The following is a 15,709-nucleotide window of genomic DNA, read 5'->3' on the forward strand; positions in this document are numbered from 1 at the left end:
TTTTTTTTCAACAGAAGAGGGAGAGAGAATCAAGACTCTGATAAACATAGTACTATTTTTAAAAGAAATCCAATAACAATAAAGATTGTTCTATTCTCTGCCTTCCCATTTAGATAGGGTTTAAACCAGCAGGAGGCATCCGCAGTGCAAAGGATTCCCTTGCTTGGCTCTCTCTTGTAAAGGAGGAGCTTGGAGATGAGTGGCTGAAGCCAGAACTCTTTCGAATAGGTGCCAGTACTCTGCTCTCGGACATTGAGAGGCAGGTGAGTAATCATCTCTGTCTTTGGAATAAATTAACAAGTGTTTTTTGAGAAAGGAATTGAAAAGTCAAATTGAGAACTGGAGATAAAAACTCATCTCATTGACCTCATCCTACCCAATCCTCTACCTTTTCTTCCAAGCAAACCGCCATCAGAAGTGAGTAGGGTGGAGATTCTGCTGAAGCACATAATAGTGAGGCTTTCTAATGAAATGTTCGTTAAAACTATTCATTATTATTTGATAGTATAATTATTAACTGATGTGTATAATTATAGAATGATTGTTAATTAAACTCTGCTTTTCCTCACAGATTTACCATCATGTGACTGGAAGATATGCAGCTTATCATGATCTTCCAATGTCTTAAATTAGTCACCAGTTCCTGAAAAGATCTTGACGACAACGTTTAAAAATTATTTTTCTACATAATTGCTAAAATTATTTAATTAAAAAATTGGGCAATAGGTAACTGGCATTCCTTTCTTTAAAATTTCTACCGAACTTAAAGAATGGAATGGAAAAAGCAAACTCATCCACATGTGGTACTCATTTCAGGCACATCTGAAATGATCTTAATTACTAGAAGATCTGCACTATTAATTTTGTGAAGAGTTTCTCCTAAAAACTTTAAGTAAAATGTTAATGGTAGCTTTGATAACATCAAATTCTAAGGGAGAAAAAAACAATATTAAACTGCCCAAGCAGTGTGCCCTAGCAGAGGAAAATGCAACATCTCGCAAGTGCTGCTGTAACGACTTCAGGAGTCACTGATTCAGCACTAATTTCCTGCCGTGAAAACTCATCTTTCATTTTTGCCGTGGATATGCGCTTTTATTAAATGTTGTGCTAATTAAATTTCTGGCATTGTCATATACAACTATGAATATCATTAAAATTTTTAACATAATAAAGTTCCTATAGTTTATTTTTTTTTAAAACTTAAAAATTGTTACAATACATAATGAAAAAATAATCCATTAAACATAAAAAGAGGTTTGATCAGTGAGTCTCTGAATCTCTCTAGTTGATTCCTTGGGTATATATCTGTAAAACACCCCAGTACATTATTAATGAATGCAACTTATGTATGTGTTCTGAAACTCTTCAAATTTTCTGGTATAGTGAATGGAGGAAAACAGTAGATATTAACAGCACTTGCTGTGTAATAAGCTTTACCTATATCAATTTATTTAACTCTGATTTAATCCTCATAATAGTAAGGTAAATACAGTAAGGGTTTTGATTCTTACAGCAGTAAGTACTGATGTAATCATCCTTTTATACAGACAGGGGACTGAGGAACAAAGAATTTAAGCAACGTGCCAAAGGTTGCTCAAAATTAGCAGAGTTAAAAATCGAGCCCAAGCAGACAGGCTGGCTCCCAAGTGCGTGCAGTCACCCCCATGTCTCCCTGTCCCTTGGTACACATAGTCAGGTGTACATAAACAGAGCTCCCCATCAGCTGACGGGACGGTAATCTGCCTCGTGGTGGCTGGCTTTTTTTGCTCTGTCTGTCCCAGCCTCGCTCTTCCGGAGATTCTGCTTGCTAGCATCTCTACCACGTTACAGAATGTGTTTCTGTGAGTGGTGATTTTCATCAGGAGAGTCTTTTTCTTCCCTGAATGGCTCTCTAGTTGCTCATAAGCAAAAACCTGGACTGGAAGTCAGTTTTGGTTTCATCTTCTCACCTGCTGAGTTCTAGCCTGAACTCTCCCTCTTCCTTGGTCCAGTCAGTTCACATCTCTTGACCTCAGTTTCTTCATCTGTGAAATCAATGGGTTGGGGCAAATGGTATCAAAGTCCTTTCAGACCTAAAATTATATTACCTTAAGGATAATTAGAACAAATTCAAGAAATGTTTTATGGCTAAAAAGAGAAAACACTTTTGTACCAATCTAAATTAGAATTTGCCTCTCGGGAGACAATTTAGCAGGTCCCTCAGAGCACCTCTCTAACTGTAAATGAAATGACTAACATAAGAATAGAAAAGAAATTGTTTTTCCCCAATGCCTTAGCAGGATGCCAACTTTTGACTTGTGCCTTTGGATATGGTCAGTGGCTCCAAATGCCATATCCAGCCTCACAATATGCTAGCCCAGGTGCCCACCAGTGCAATGGCCAGTCACCTTCGGAGAAGAAACATGACAGAAAAATAATTAGTCTATCACCTTTGAAGCTATTCCAATTTTACAGGGGTTTCTATTTTCCTCCCATTAAACCCAGCTGGTCATTTTAGTTGGTCAAGTGAACAGGCATCATTATCTTCAATTTTAATTTATATGAGGCATCCACTGAAATTGACCTCTGTGGACAATTACCGATTCACATAGGAAATTAAGACTAATGAGTCCCTCAGACCTATTAGAGGCTGATGAGCATGGCCTGATCTAAAGGTAAGTAATGTTATATTTGGGGGGAAAATTTATTCCAAGGACTGTGGGGCTCTTCATCTGGGAATGTCTGCCCATCCTTACCTGGCTCTTGAAATCAAATGTAACACAGATGATTTTAATAGGAACACCCTCATTAATGTTGATTGCTATGAAAACATAAGAGGAAGAGGTCATTTCTGAGGTGACTATGATTTACTACAAGCTGATTTGTGTACTTCAGAACATTGGGATCAGATGCTTTATACAATCAGAAAATGACCTTCTATGTTCTGTGTTTAAAGCTTCTAAGTTAATAAAAGCACCCTGCCTTGTTGCAATTGTTCAGTAAAGCATATTAGGCTTTAAAGTTATTTTTGAAACAATCAATCATATAATTTGGGAGCATAGAGAGACTTTAGAGAACATCTAGTTCAACACTGTCTTTTTTTACATTGAGAAAAGAAGCAGAGTGGAGAAGTCACTTGTTCAAGGTCACATAGAATGTCAGAGCTGATGCCAAAACGTACATCCCCACCACATGACGAAATATTTTACAACACATACCCTGGTCTTTGGAACTGAAAATTTCTTGCTTGTTTATGCACCCTGCTATACCTAATCATGTTTGTCAGCATGTGAACTTAAGACTTACAAGAGATTCACTTTTGAGTCTTCGAAATGGTGTTTTAGAGACCAACCATCTCAATCTAGCCCAAGTGATAGTGTGATAGCATGGCTGATTTCATCTGTTAGAATCTCAGAATTTTGGATGACCTCTAGAACTGATTTTTTTTAAAGGTTGAGTGTTACTTTGTTTTGTTTTAAGGAAGAAAAAGATGTGGGGGCTTGTTTGGATTCTAATTTGTATACACATGGAGAGGAAATGACGTGTAGTCACAAAACAGTTTTATAATTAAAGTATTCTTGCCTCATTCTGGATTATTTGAACACTAATGAGAAATTCAGACAAATTGGTTCACATGAAAAATAATTTGTAAAGAGACCTGTGGTAGCAGTGGGAACTGTTAGAGATATCTGGAAGTGCATCCTCACAACAACATAACACAGTCTCTGAGCAGAACAGTTTGCTATGTCATACATACATGTCTTACAGAAACCAAATCTGTTTCTTTGGAAAAATTAACTTACACTTCTAGTACAGAGAGAAACCAGCATTAATTTTTCTTCCATCAACCTGATATTGTACACATCATAAACAGGGCCACAGTGCAGAGGTATAAAGAAGAAGAAATAATTTGAGTAGATCTTACCTTCCAAGACAGTGAAATGTTATGCCCATTTTGGTGCTAGGAAAAAGGTATGAGGTGAAATCAATTTCTACATTTATTTTCCTGATCACACTCAGGAGTTCTGCCTCCCAAAGAAAATATGTATTTTACAACCACCACCAAGTGATCCTTTTTAGAAATGACCACAGGTAACATCTGGCTGATACATAAAATATGTAGTAAAAGTAATCATTTTTAATTAACTAAAACCTGCTCAGGAGAGAGTCAGAGGAATATCCATCTGGTCAATTCGCACTTAATAGGACAGATGAGGATCAGGATGTTTAATGCAATATACGTGAAATACTTAGTGACCTTACAGTGAACTAAAACTTTTTATTGGGAAAAAGAACACAGATGAGGAGGAAGAATTGGAATATCTAGAAAGGACAGACCTGAAATTTGATATTTTTAGAAGTACGTCTTGTAAAACAGGTAGAATGTAAGAAACCTAGGTCATATGGCATTAGTTTCTGTTTTCCAATGACAGGGAATATTTTCATTTGAACAGTAAAATAAGGTTATACTTTATTCTGGAGATTGGCAACGAGTTTTAAGAAGTGCTAAGTATCTTATAAGAAGTGATTATAAGTAAAATTTAAAGGAACTGGGATTGTTTAGCCTGAAGAGAAGATCAAAGGGTACTTAATGTCTGACAATCCCAGGAAAAGTTACTTCTATATTAGAGTTTAGTAACACAGTCCTGTATCTCCTCTGTTGAAGAAGAAATGGAATTTATGCTACATGTGAAGTTAGGTTAGTTCTAGGTAAGGACTCCCTTAATGGACTAGAATGTGTTATTAAGAAGGTACATTTTACTATTCTCAGTAGTAGACTTGTCTTTTTGTTTGATGGTTTAGTTGTGCTGCCAAAAAAAGTGTTTCTCAAATGGAATCACTGGGAGGATTATATGAAATAAGTCTGATCTCCACCCCCAGAATTTCCAATTCAGTAAGTTAGCTGTAAAGCCTGAGAATTTGTATTTCCAACAAGTGCCCAGGTGATGCTGATGCTGTGCTCCAGGAACCACACTTTGGGAACCACTACATTAGAAATCTTTGCACTCAATACCTGGATTCCAAATTAAATGCATCTATTAAGCAGTAAAATCCACCAGCTGCAGCACTTCTTTATCATGAAGCTCTAGGATAAATGTGTATATTTTGCTGCTTTTCATAGCCAAGAACAGGAGAGGGGACAGTGGAAATGACATTATCCCTTAATCCTTTCACACTAGGCAATGAACTTGATTTCATTTTGGGTTTAAAAGCAAGCTTTGGAGCCTAGAATAAATTAGATGAATTTAGAATCATTATCCATAAAATCTCCAAAGGATTTTAGCAAGCCAAGATTGTAAGATTCAGCAGTATTTGATTCTGCCAGTCTGGAATGCTATAATTTTTGGTGATTTATATATAATATACATTAAAATCAAGACATATTTTAACAGAGCCCATTCTTTAACTTAGAATAGATAAGGTGTTTTAGGGAATGGCATGTTTCACAGATACTTGGCTTATTTTGAAAGTACTGTGTAGATGGTCTCTAGAGCACATGAAAATGTTAGTTCCTTGGTCTTTTCCACATTAAAGGATGTTTTAAATTTGGTTTTTGCTTTGTAAGTGTTTGCTTTGCCAGTGCTATACTGCACGTAGGTAAGGTTCTTAATTGTAAGCAACAGAACTCTACCTAGTTTAAGCAAAAAAATATTCTTAAAGCATGCTGTCTTACAGAATATGCAGGATGGCCAGATAGTGGGAAATTTTAGTAGACCGTTCTTGCATCGCTCTAAAAAAATACCTGGGACTGGGTAATTTATAAAGAAAAGAGGTTTAATTGGCTCATGGTTCTGCAGGCTTTACAGGAAGCATAGTGCTGGCATCTGCTCAGCTTCAGGGAAGCCTCAGGAAACTTACAATCATGGCAGAAGGTGAAGGGGAAGCAGGTACATCACATGGTGAAAATAGGAGCAAGAGGTGGAAAGGGGAGGTGCCACACACTTTTAAATGACCAGCTCTTGAGAGAATTCAGTATGGCAAAGATAGCACCAAGCCATGAGGGATCTGTCCTGATGACCCAACCACTTTCCACCAGGTCCCACATTCAGTATTGGGGATTATAGTTCAACATGAGATTTGGGCAGGAACAAATATCCAAACTACATCAGAAATACAGGCAGCTAGGTAAGAATAATGCCCAAACTACTCTTTAGAACTGCTCTTAATCGCTTCTTGGTCTTTTGGCTAAGATCAAGTGTAGACCTGATGGTACTGCCTCAGGGAACTTGATACCAGAACCCCCACCTTTGCCTTCCCTGAAAGTTGAGTTTATCACAGTGGCCAAAGATGAATTCCTCATGTTGATCTCTTGGGTATCAAGTTCCTGTCTGGTTATGTCTAATTGTTACAGTGTTGGCGACATCCCTGTACCTTAGCTGCAAAGGAAGCTGAGAAAGCCAAGTTTTGGCTGCCTTCTTGGGGAACGGGGCATATCATGCTCAAAAGATAGAGGATGGTCAAGCATCATCACAGTTGTCAACTACAATATAACAAGGTGGTACTGGAGAGACAGTTAATGCTTTGTATTAAGAAAGAACTTGTTGGCCCTGTACTGTATTTCTATTTTCAGTTAGTCTCTAAAGCTGAACCCTGCAAAGTTACCCCTTGTTTCTTGGTCCCATATGATAGGTCCAGAGAAGTCCTATGGAGTCCTTTTGTTTAAAGAGAATTGTACTGTCACCAGCAATATGCCCTTTCCTCCAAATATGTACACTTCTGTTTATTTAGACAGCTATTGACTTCCTACCAAGAGTGTGATGAAGTTATTTATTTCTACTTTCTCCCCCTTATCTTCCTTCCAAACTCATCTGATTTTTGATGTCACGTAGCTTTTATAACATATTCTTGAGGCTTGGAAATGTACTTATAGCTCTATTTTTTCTTTTTCTTTTTTTTTTTTTTTGAGACAGAGTCTTGCTCTGTCGCCCAGGCTGGAGTGCAGTGGCGCAATCTTGGCTCACTGCAAGCTCCGCCTCCCAGCTTCACACCATTCTCCTGCCTCAGCCTCCCGAGTAGCTGGGACTACAGGCGCTTGCCACCATGCCCGGCTAATTTTTTGTATTTTCAGTAGAGACAGGGTTTCACCGTGTTATCCAGGATGGTCTTGATCTCCTGACCTTGTGATCCACCCACCTCGGCCTCCCAAAGTGCTGGGATTACAGGCGTGAGCCACTGCACCCAGCCACTCATAGCTCTATTACATGATTTATCAGCCTTAATAATAATCTTCTGTTCTCTACAGATGAGAAAATCAGCATACCTACCCACCACCTTGTCCTCTTCTTCAAACTATTGGTGTATTCTACATCATTAGAGTTTACAACGTTTAAATTCTGTTCTGTGACCATAATCTCCACAATTCTTTTTGTCTTAGTTGCAAGTTAAATGCAGTCAATATTCATGACTCTGTTTATCTATTCTTTTCAAAGTTTGGCCTCTAGTAGTTTCCTGAAGAAGGGCTTTGGGACTACATTCCCTGAGTTTTTGCAAGTTCAAAAATTTTATTGTCTTTACACTTTAGTGATTATTTGGCCATGTACAGTTCTTGGATCACACACTTTATTTCCTTGAGGACTTTGTGTTATTGCTCCAGTGTCTGCTAGCATTGAACACTGCTGTACATAGTTTAACAGTCTGACTTAAACTTTTTGCCTCAGTCCAACAACAGATTTTTCTTTCAATGCCAGTAACCTTAATAAAACAAGATTCAAGGTTGAATGTTTCGTATCAGTTTTTCCTGGGGTTTAGTGTGCCCTCTCAGTCTATAGATCCATAACATATTTCTGGAAAGTTACTTTGAAGTATATATTTAACATTTTTCCTTTTTTATTACTATTTTTTAACTTTTCTTCAGGATGCCAGTTATTACATATGTGTCCTGTCTAGCTATTATGTTCTCTAGTTCTGAGGGGTTTTTTTCCTACTTCATTTAGTACTATTTTCTATTCCTGTCATCCTTCTTTCTTGCCATGTTTTCAGCACAATCTGGTTGCTTTCAGTGAAATGTTTGTTTTCTGAGCTCTACCAAATTATATTTCATTTTCTACTGTCTGGTATTATTGTCCCTGAGCTCTTGTATATTTGATGTGAATTCTTGTTTTATAGATATAGTAGCTTTGTTTCAATTGTTTGTTTGTTTTTAAGACTTTGGCAATATGTTTGGCCCACATTTTTATCTACTTTATGGAAACATTTTTCTTGGTGAGTATTCTTTGTCTTCTATTTTCCCCCTTATTTATTTTCTGTCTTATTTTCTTGGAGTAGTTTTGCATAGATGCTCATTTTTTAATGAAATAAGTTTTTTTCTGGACCAGGTACTGGCAAGAGGTTTGTGTGGAATAAATGCTACATCTGTCCATATTCTAGGCTGGCAGGAATTCTTATTGTTCACAGAGACATACGTTGTTTATGACACAGGATTATGTATTTGAGTGAATTATTTTGGCCTTAACTCTCCCTTGCCACCAGAGATTAGCAGCTTTAGGGCTACTCACAATGCATTTCTATTCTCTGATTCTGCCTCAATAACAGGCTGCTTCCTACAAATATGGAGTTGTCATATGCTTTTTCTGTTAGCCCCACCTCTCTTGCTTCTCTTCTATGCCAGATTGGGTGCAGGGAAACCTGCTGTCAGCCAATGCACCTATCCCCATTGATTCATAAAAGTTCTACACTTGTTTTCCTGGAGGATACCACCTGTTTTGATATGCTGCCTTTGCCTGAAGCCAAGGAGTTGGAATTTGTATACATGTTACATTTGAATAGGAAGATTTATGTTTGGAATACATACAAATTCTGATTCACATTGAAACAGAAGTAGACACAACAGCAGCTTTAAAACTAAAATGCTAAGAAATGGGGAGGTTAAGTGGCAATGCCTGAGGCATCTGTTATTATTCTGTATTTTTCTCTCAGATAAAACTTATCCCCATTGGAATGTGGAGGGGAATAATTAATAAAATTGGATCGGGAAAGTGCCTGAGATGTAGAAGCTGTTTGAAAAGTTCTAGTTAGTCTTTCTACCACCATGATGACAGTACAAAAAATTGTTAATACAAATATAATTTTTTTAATGAGTATAAGCATGCTTTTTCTGCTTTAGTTTTACCTACTGGGCATCTTTTAAGCTCATCACTAAGCAACATCAGAAAAGAAGATTCAAACTTGGAAGCCATCTCTCACTTTTCTGACTTAAATATATAACAACTCGTTTCTATCATTCTTTGTATCATTCTTATAAAATGATTGCCTTGTGTCTTTTTCTGATTCCTCTTCTACTGCAGGAAGGTTGCAAGACCAGGAGGAAGTGGAGAGTGGGAGGGGGTCTAGGTTAAGTAGTTCTTATAAAGCAGAACTGGCAGAGGGGTCTCTAACCTGGAGCTTTGCAAGTCTGGAACTCCAGAGTGAAGAGAAATCTGAGTCAATAAGGGGCTCTAAATTGGTCAAAAAAGGCACAAGCTTGGGGTGAGTATAGGGAACCAGGCTTTAAACTAGGAGATTGCAGAAGAAGGAATTGGGGGCCAGTGGCAAACAAGTCAGGCAGGGGTGGCCTAGGACAGAAGTCTGATTGGCCTGCGTATCTTTCCTTCATCGTGATGGCACACTAGGCCCAGAACTTGTAAATGGACAGGGGCAGAACAGATAATCTTGTGCTAAGTTTATTTCTCTGCATTGTCTTTCTGCCTACCTTGAGTGGGAGCTCTTTGAGGGGTAAGCTGTTGTAACCAGCTTTAAACTCCTTAAAGCATCCAGCCAAATATCTTAGTAAGTGCTCCAAATGTATTTGTTAAGCAAATTTAAAAGATAATTATCATTTGGGATTAATACAGGGAAGATGTGATTATAACGTGAGACCCAGTCCACAGGATAACCATAAATATTAGTACCATCGAGGTAGACAAAAGTGCGGCTTTGCTAGTGAATTAAGTTTCAAAGTACACATGTGAAACATATTTTTAGAGAAGTTTTCATAAAATAACCACACCTGAAGTTTGATATAAATATGGGAGGGGGCTACAATTTACCAATGGCTTTTCTAAGTTCAGACTGCTAAAACCTGCTGGATACGTTGCAAATGTATGAAAAATGGTTTAGTTTGGGGAAACAATTTTTATTCATTAAGTTGTTTGTTTTGATAGATAAAAAAAGCACATGTCTTTTTTAAACCAATGTTTATTTCATGTTTTGAGTGGCAGCAAAAATAATTGCGTGTTTGAAATCTTTGAAATATGTTTTAATGCTTTTAAAATGACTTAAGAGTAAATGTGCCAAATTTGCCCACTGCTTAAGCCATTCCAAGGTTGAAAGTTTGTTTCAGTTTCCAAGCTTTATGGAACTAGGTAATATGTTATTGGATTATGTCTTTTAAACCGCAGTCAGTGTCTGTATCCTGGTGGACTGATTAGAACTTTTGACACACCTAGAGTAAGATTTTGCAAAGAAGAGACAGTACAGTTGTGTGAATGTTTGATTTGAGCTTTAAAAAAATGGATGTGAATTTTTTGAATATAATAAAATTATGCAAACATGGTCTTGGAATTTCAGTTGGTAGATTTAGTATGTATATACCTGGTATTTATGCTAAGAATTAGTTTTCAAAAAATCCTGACTGCCATTCTAATTTAAAAGATCTTTTTTTGATGAGACCAGGTATTTAAAAGGTTTGAATGAGGTCTATAAAATTCAGACCTAAGAACAGGTTCCAGTGTTTTGTGAGTGCCTACTAACATATATTGTAAGTTACTGGGAGTTCATGGAATTGTAGAATTCCTTGGACACATATTTGCTAAGTAGTAATTCATAATTTACTGCACACTTAGTAAGTGGTGGGCACTGTTCTAAGTGATTTAAATATATCAGCTATTTGCTCCTCACAACAGGCCTGTGAGATTGGTATGATTATGATCATCATTTTATACATGAGTTGACGAAGGTAGAGAAATTAAAATACTTTGTCTTAAGGCCATGTATATAGCCAAGATTTGAGGCCAGTTATTCTGCCTCCTGTGTCTGTGTTTTTAGTTACTATGAGCTAGGCATTGTTTTGAGATGATGCTTTTGCACCGCACTTCTAAGAAAAGGAAACTCACCGAATTATAGAATTTCAGGGGGTAAAAAGAGACCCACAAAGGTCATTTAATCTAAACATCTAGCCAATGATCATGTTCTCAAGCAGTCTGCAGGCTGCCATGGAGATGGGGAGAAATAGCAATGAAGTGGAATCTCTATAATGAGCTGTTAAGGGACAGAAACAATGCCCTCCTTCCAGGTTAAACATGTTCTATCAGGCTTTTATTATATTTACTGCTGGGTCTTAGGATCTGGGATTCGGCCCATGTTATTTCCAAAGCCTTATAAAATGAGTTGTGATACTGCAGATTTCTCCCATTATAGCTGTAAATACAAAACACACAAACACTCAAAGGCATCCACCCAAGTATAAAATTACTAGGAAAATAGGAAGGATGAAAAAATGAATTGTTGGGCTTGGGAGATAATTACTGGTGACCTTGGTCTGGCTAGATCTTGATAGGAAATGAGAGTAATTTCAGGGTCAGGGTGAAAGTTGAGTAGAGATTTGTTTGGGTCAAATGGTGTAGAAAGATTTCAGATGGTGAAATGACATGCGTAAATTATTATTTGGTGGAATAAGGGTGTCTGTGTACTCGGTGCTTCTAAATTTGTTGAAAGAATAAATGTAGGGAATAAAAATCTGACAACTGTATCAGAGATGCTGTCATAGATATCTTTTCCCAAACTTTTTCAAAGTAGAAATAGTATCTTATTTGTATTTGTATCCTCGGTGCCATGTATGTATGTCTTAATATGACTTGAATTTATTTATATGTAAAAAATGCTCTATGGGTGGAGGGGAGAAGACATCAGGAGGTTAAAGCTTCATACAAGAGGTCATGCTTAAGTATGACTAGGAATTTTGTAGGTAGAGAATATTGGTTGTACTGTGTGTATGTGTGGGGAGCGGCTGAGAGAGAGGCGGCAGTGGGAGATACGATTCATCTCCATTCCTGTTTCCTTTTGTGTGAAAGAAAGCAATTAGGGTACCACTCCTGGTTTCTTTTTCAGTCATGCTTCCTGTAAACCAAAAATAAAATCCTAAGCCTCCCAACCAACTGAATGGCCCGCATCTGGGCCAAGGGGTCTCAGAGATACCTGAAAAACTGAATTCCCACCCATGAAGGGAGGTTGGACACATCTCATTAAACCCCCTCCCTTTTAAGGTTTAGGCATAACTAGGCAGCATTAACATTAGAGATCATAAGCCTGACAAAACACACTCTTTGTGGCAGTAAGATACCAAATTCCAACCTGATTGTAATATAACATCATATAACAAATAGCAGACCCTGAAGGAAATAAAAATGCTTTAGCCCAAAATGTCTTTCTTTGGCATATTTTGAAATGGCCTTGCAAAGCTGTCTCTTGTGGGAGAAATTTGCATCTATAGAGAATCTCTGTTAATATGGCAGGTCTCTCTGGGATCTAGGAGAGATTAAGCGTTTGACACTCTTTAAGGTACGAAAGGAGATATTCACCATACATTCTCTCTGAAGGCTGTTATCTGGAGGCTTCATCTACATGACAACCTTGGTCTCCACAACCCCCCCCCTTATCTTAACCCAAACATTCCAGTCTATTGACATCCTCTTTACGTGAAGCTTAAAATGCCCAAACAGAAAATCTTTAAATCCGTCTGTGAGCCATAAGCCCCGTGATATGATTTGGACCTGTGTCCCCACAACTCTCATGTCAAATTGTCATCCCCAGTGTTGGAGGTGGGGCCTAGTGGAAGGTGATTGGATCATGGGGGTGGAGTTTTAGCACCATCCCTGCTTGGTACTGTATAGTGAGTGAGTTCTCAGGAGACATGGTTATTTAAAAGTTTGTGGATCTCCCCACTTCTCTCTTCCTCCTGCTCCAGCCATGTGAAGTGCTATTTACCCCTTTGCCTTCCGCCATGATTATATGTATCCTGAGGCCTCTCCAGAAGGTGAGCAGATGCCGGCATCATGCTTCCTGTACAGGCTGCAGAACTGTGAGCCAATTAAACCTCTTTTCTTTATAAATTACCCAGTTTCAGGTATTTCTTTATAGCAGCGCAAGAATGAACTAATATACCCCTCAACTTCAAGAAACTGTGCCTCTGATACAGGAGGTAGAAAGAAATTATTTAGGCAGATAGTGAGGGCAACAGAGCTTCCCTTGGAAGAGCTTCTCTTCTAACAATAAGCAGCCCCCAAGTCATTTCTTTTCTAACAAAGAGCAGCCTGAAAAATAGAGCTACAAACATAGATAAGCTGGAAGCTTGCACGGGGGGATACCAGCAGCTGTGTCAATAGAAAAGGGCTTACCTGAGGGCCAGGCATGCCCAACATGGAAGCTCCATCTTCCTTTTTTGTTACTACATGTACAGTAATAGAGAAATGGGCAACATGGTGCAGCTCAGGCAGAGAACCTGCCTGAATAAAAGATTCAGGTGGGGGCAGCCAGAAATTCACACCCTGTGCAAATGGGATACTTACTCCTAACCAGTTTTTTGCACCCTATGCAAATGGCACACCTGGTTCAACCAGTCTTTTGCACTCTATGTAAATCAGATACTGCCTCCTCACTAGCTCATCTGTAAACCCCCCTGAATTTCACCATGGATCCAGCAACCCATTTCTCTGGGACCCCTCTCTGCAGCAGTGAGCTTTCTTTTGCCTATTAAACTTCACTCTTAATCTCACTCTTTGCATGTCTGTGTCCTTGTTCTTCTTGGCCGTGGGACAGCGAACATTGGGTATTACTCCAGACAGCAGGGCTGCTTCACCTCTTTAGGCTGAAAGAATGTATACCTTTCATGTACAGATTTAAGATTTTACCTGCAGTTCCTGTGTCTCTAAAATGTGTAAAACCAACATGGAACCTGACCACCTCAGGCACACTTTCACAGGACCTCTTGAGACTGCTTCCTGGGCCATGATCACACATATTGGCTCAGAATAAGCCTTTTAAAATATTTTAGAGTTTGTTGTTGGTGTTTTTGGTCAACACTTCCTAGGGAAGATGGAGTGATTTACCTTGTTGACTGTAGGATAAGGAACTGGGTGTTTGTATGTTGCTGAAGTCTTTCCTCCTCCCTTTTCTTTGTAGTGAGCCTTTCCTTCATTATCAAAATTTAATAATGGGGACCAGGCACAATGGTTCACACCCGTAATCCCAGCACTTTGGGAGGCTGAGGCAGGTGGATCACCTGAGGTCAGGAGTTCGAGACCAGCCTGGCCAACATGGTAAAACCCCATCTCTACTAAAAATACAAAAAATTAGCTAGACATGGTGGTGGGCACCTGTCATCCCAGCTACTTGGAAGGCTGAGGCAGGAGAATCACTTGAACCCAGGAGGTGGAGGTTGCAGTGAGCCGAGATCGTGCCGTTGCACTCCAGCCTGGGCAACAAGAGTGAAACTCCGTCTCTAATAATAATAATAATGGGGCAGGGAACTGTACTTGGGGGAAGCTTGCAGTTATCTAGTGCTTTCTGCACCTGGGTAGGTGGGTCTGTAAAGTTCTGGGTATGGAGTATCAGGAAACCCATTGTTACCATATATTAGCTCACATTCTTTAAAATCAACTTTATTGGTAATAAAGGCATTACTTGATTCTATCTGCTTGCTTTTTTGCTTTGTCTCAGTTTAATCTGAATTTGGAGAAGGTATTGAGTTCCTTCAAACACCAATATAGCAGCCAGAGACAGGCATTCTTGGAAGAGAAAATGGTAAGTGCAAAAATATATAGAACTGAAAATTCATCTTTCTGAGAAGTAGTCAGAATTTTGCATGGCTTTAAGAAGGACCATGCTAGAGAGGATAATTGAGGAAGGTTTAGTATTAAATCAAGAAAGGATGGTGAAACCCTGCCTCTACTGAAAATAAAACAAATTAGCCCGGTGTGGTGGTGGGCACCTGTAGTCCCAGCTACTCGGGAGGCTGAGACAGGAGAATGGCATGAACCTGGGAGGCAGAGCTTGCAGTGAGCCGAGATCGCGCCACTGCACTCCAGCCTGGGCGACAGTGTGAGACTCCGTCTCAAAGAAAAAAAAAAAGGAAAAAGGAAAGAAAGGACTAATATGACATTTTAAAGACACTTTTTTTTGGACTTTATGGTTCTCAACATATATTTTGGACACCCTTAGAAGCCCCTAAAACCTACCGGGGGTTCACAAAGCCAAAATTGCATTCAAATAATACTAAGACATGATTTACTTTTTCTGCTCTTGTTCTCTCATGAGTGTGCTAGGGAGTTTCCTGGAGTCTACATGATTGCAACAGATCAAATGCAGAAGCAGATATGAGATTTCCACTTCTACTATAATAGAATAAGCCAGTCACTAAAGAGATTTGTGAAAATGTAAAGCAATGCCACGTCTCACTAGTAGGGTTTTTTTTTATTTTCCATTTGAAATAAGTATAAACCACATAAGCCAAAGATCTTTGGTGCCCTCAATAATTATTAAGACTATAAAGAGATCCTGATACCAAAAAGTTTGAGAATGCCTACTATAGACAATGGAGAGCCCTTAGAGGTTTTATAGCAGGGAGTTAGCACAATTTATACTAGATGCCTAATTCTTTAAAAGTTACAAAGAATGGCATACCTAGTGTTGGCAAAGATGTAGGAAATTGGCATGTCTACATTCCAGTGGTAGAAATATGAATTGATAGAGCCTTTAA

General features: G+C 38.6%; 1 protein-coding gene across 3 annotated transcripts in view; it reads left to right on the forward strand.

The window, feature by feature from the left end:
- Positions 1-15,709, forward strand: part of DERA (deoxyribose-phosphate aldolase) — a 294,170-nt gene that overhangs the window by 123,910 nt on the left and 154,551 nt on the right. The window contains exons 8-9 of one of the 3 annotated variants that reach the window (XM_054445157.2): positions 114-263; positions 572-1,172. The exons of the other annotated variants lie outside the window; for them this stretch is intronic. Of the exons in view, the coding sequence (XP_054301132.1) occupies positions 114-263; positions 572-628 (207 nt within the window). The 3' untranslated portion in view covers positions 629-1,172. Of the gene's footprint in view, positions 1-113; positions 264-571; positions 1,173-15,709 lie in introns of those variants that run through there. 3 annotated transcript variants of the gene reach the window in all.

Source organism: Pongo pygmaeus, chromosome 10, assembly GCF_028885625.2.
Source record: "Pongo pygmaeus isolate AG05252 chromosome 10, NHGRI_mPonPyg2-v2.0_pri, whole genome shotgun sequence".
Classification (NCBI taxonomy): domain Eukaryota; kingdom Metazoa; phylum Chordata; class Mammalia; order Primates; family Hominidae; genus Pongo; species Pongo pygmaeus.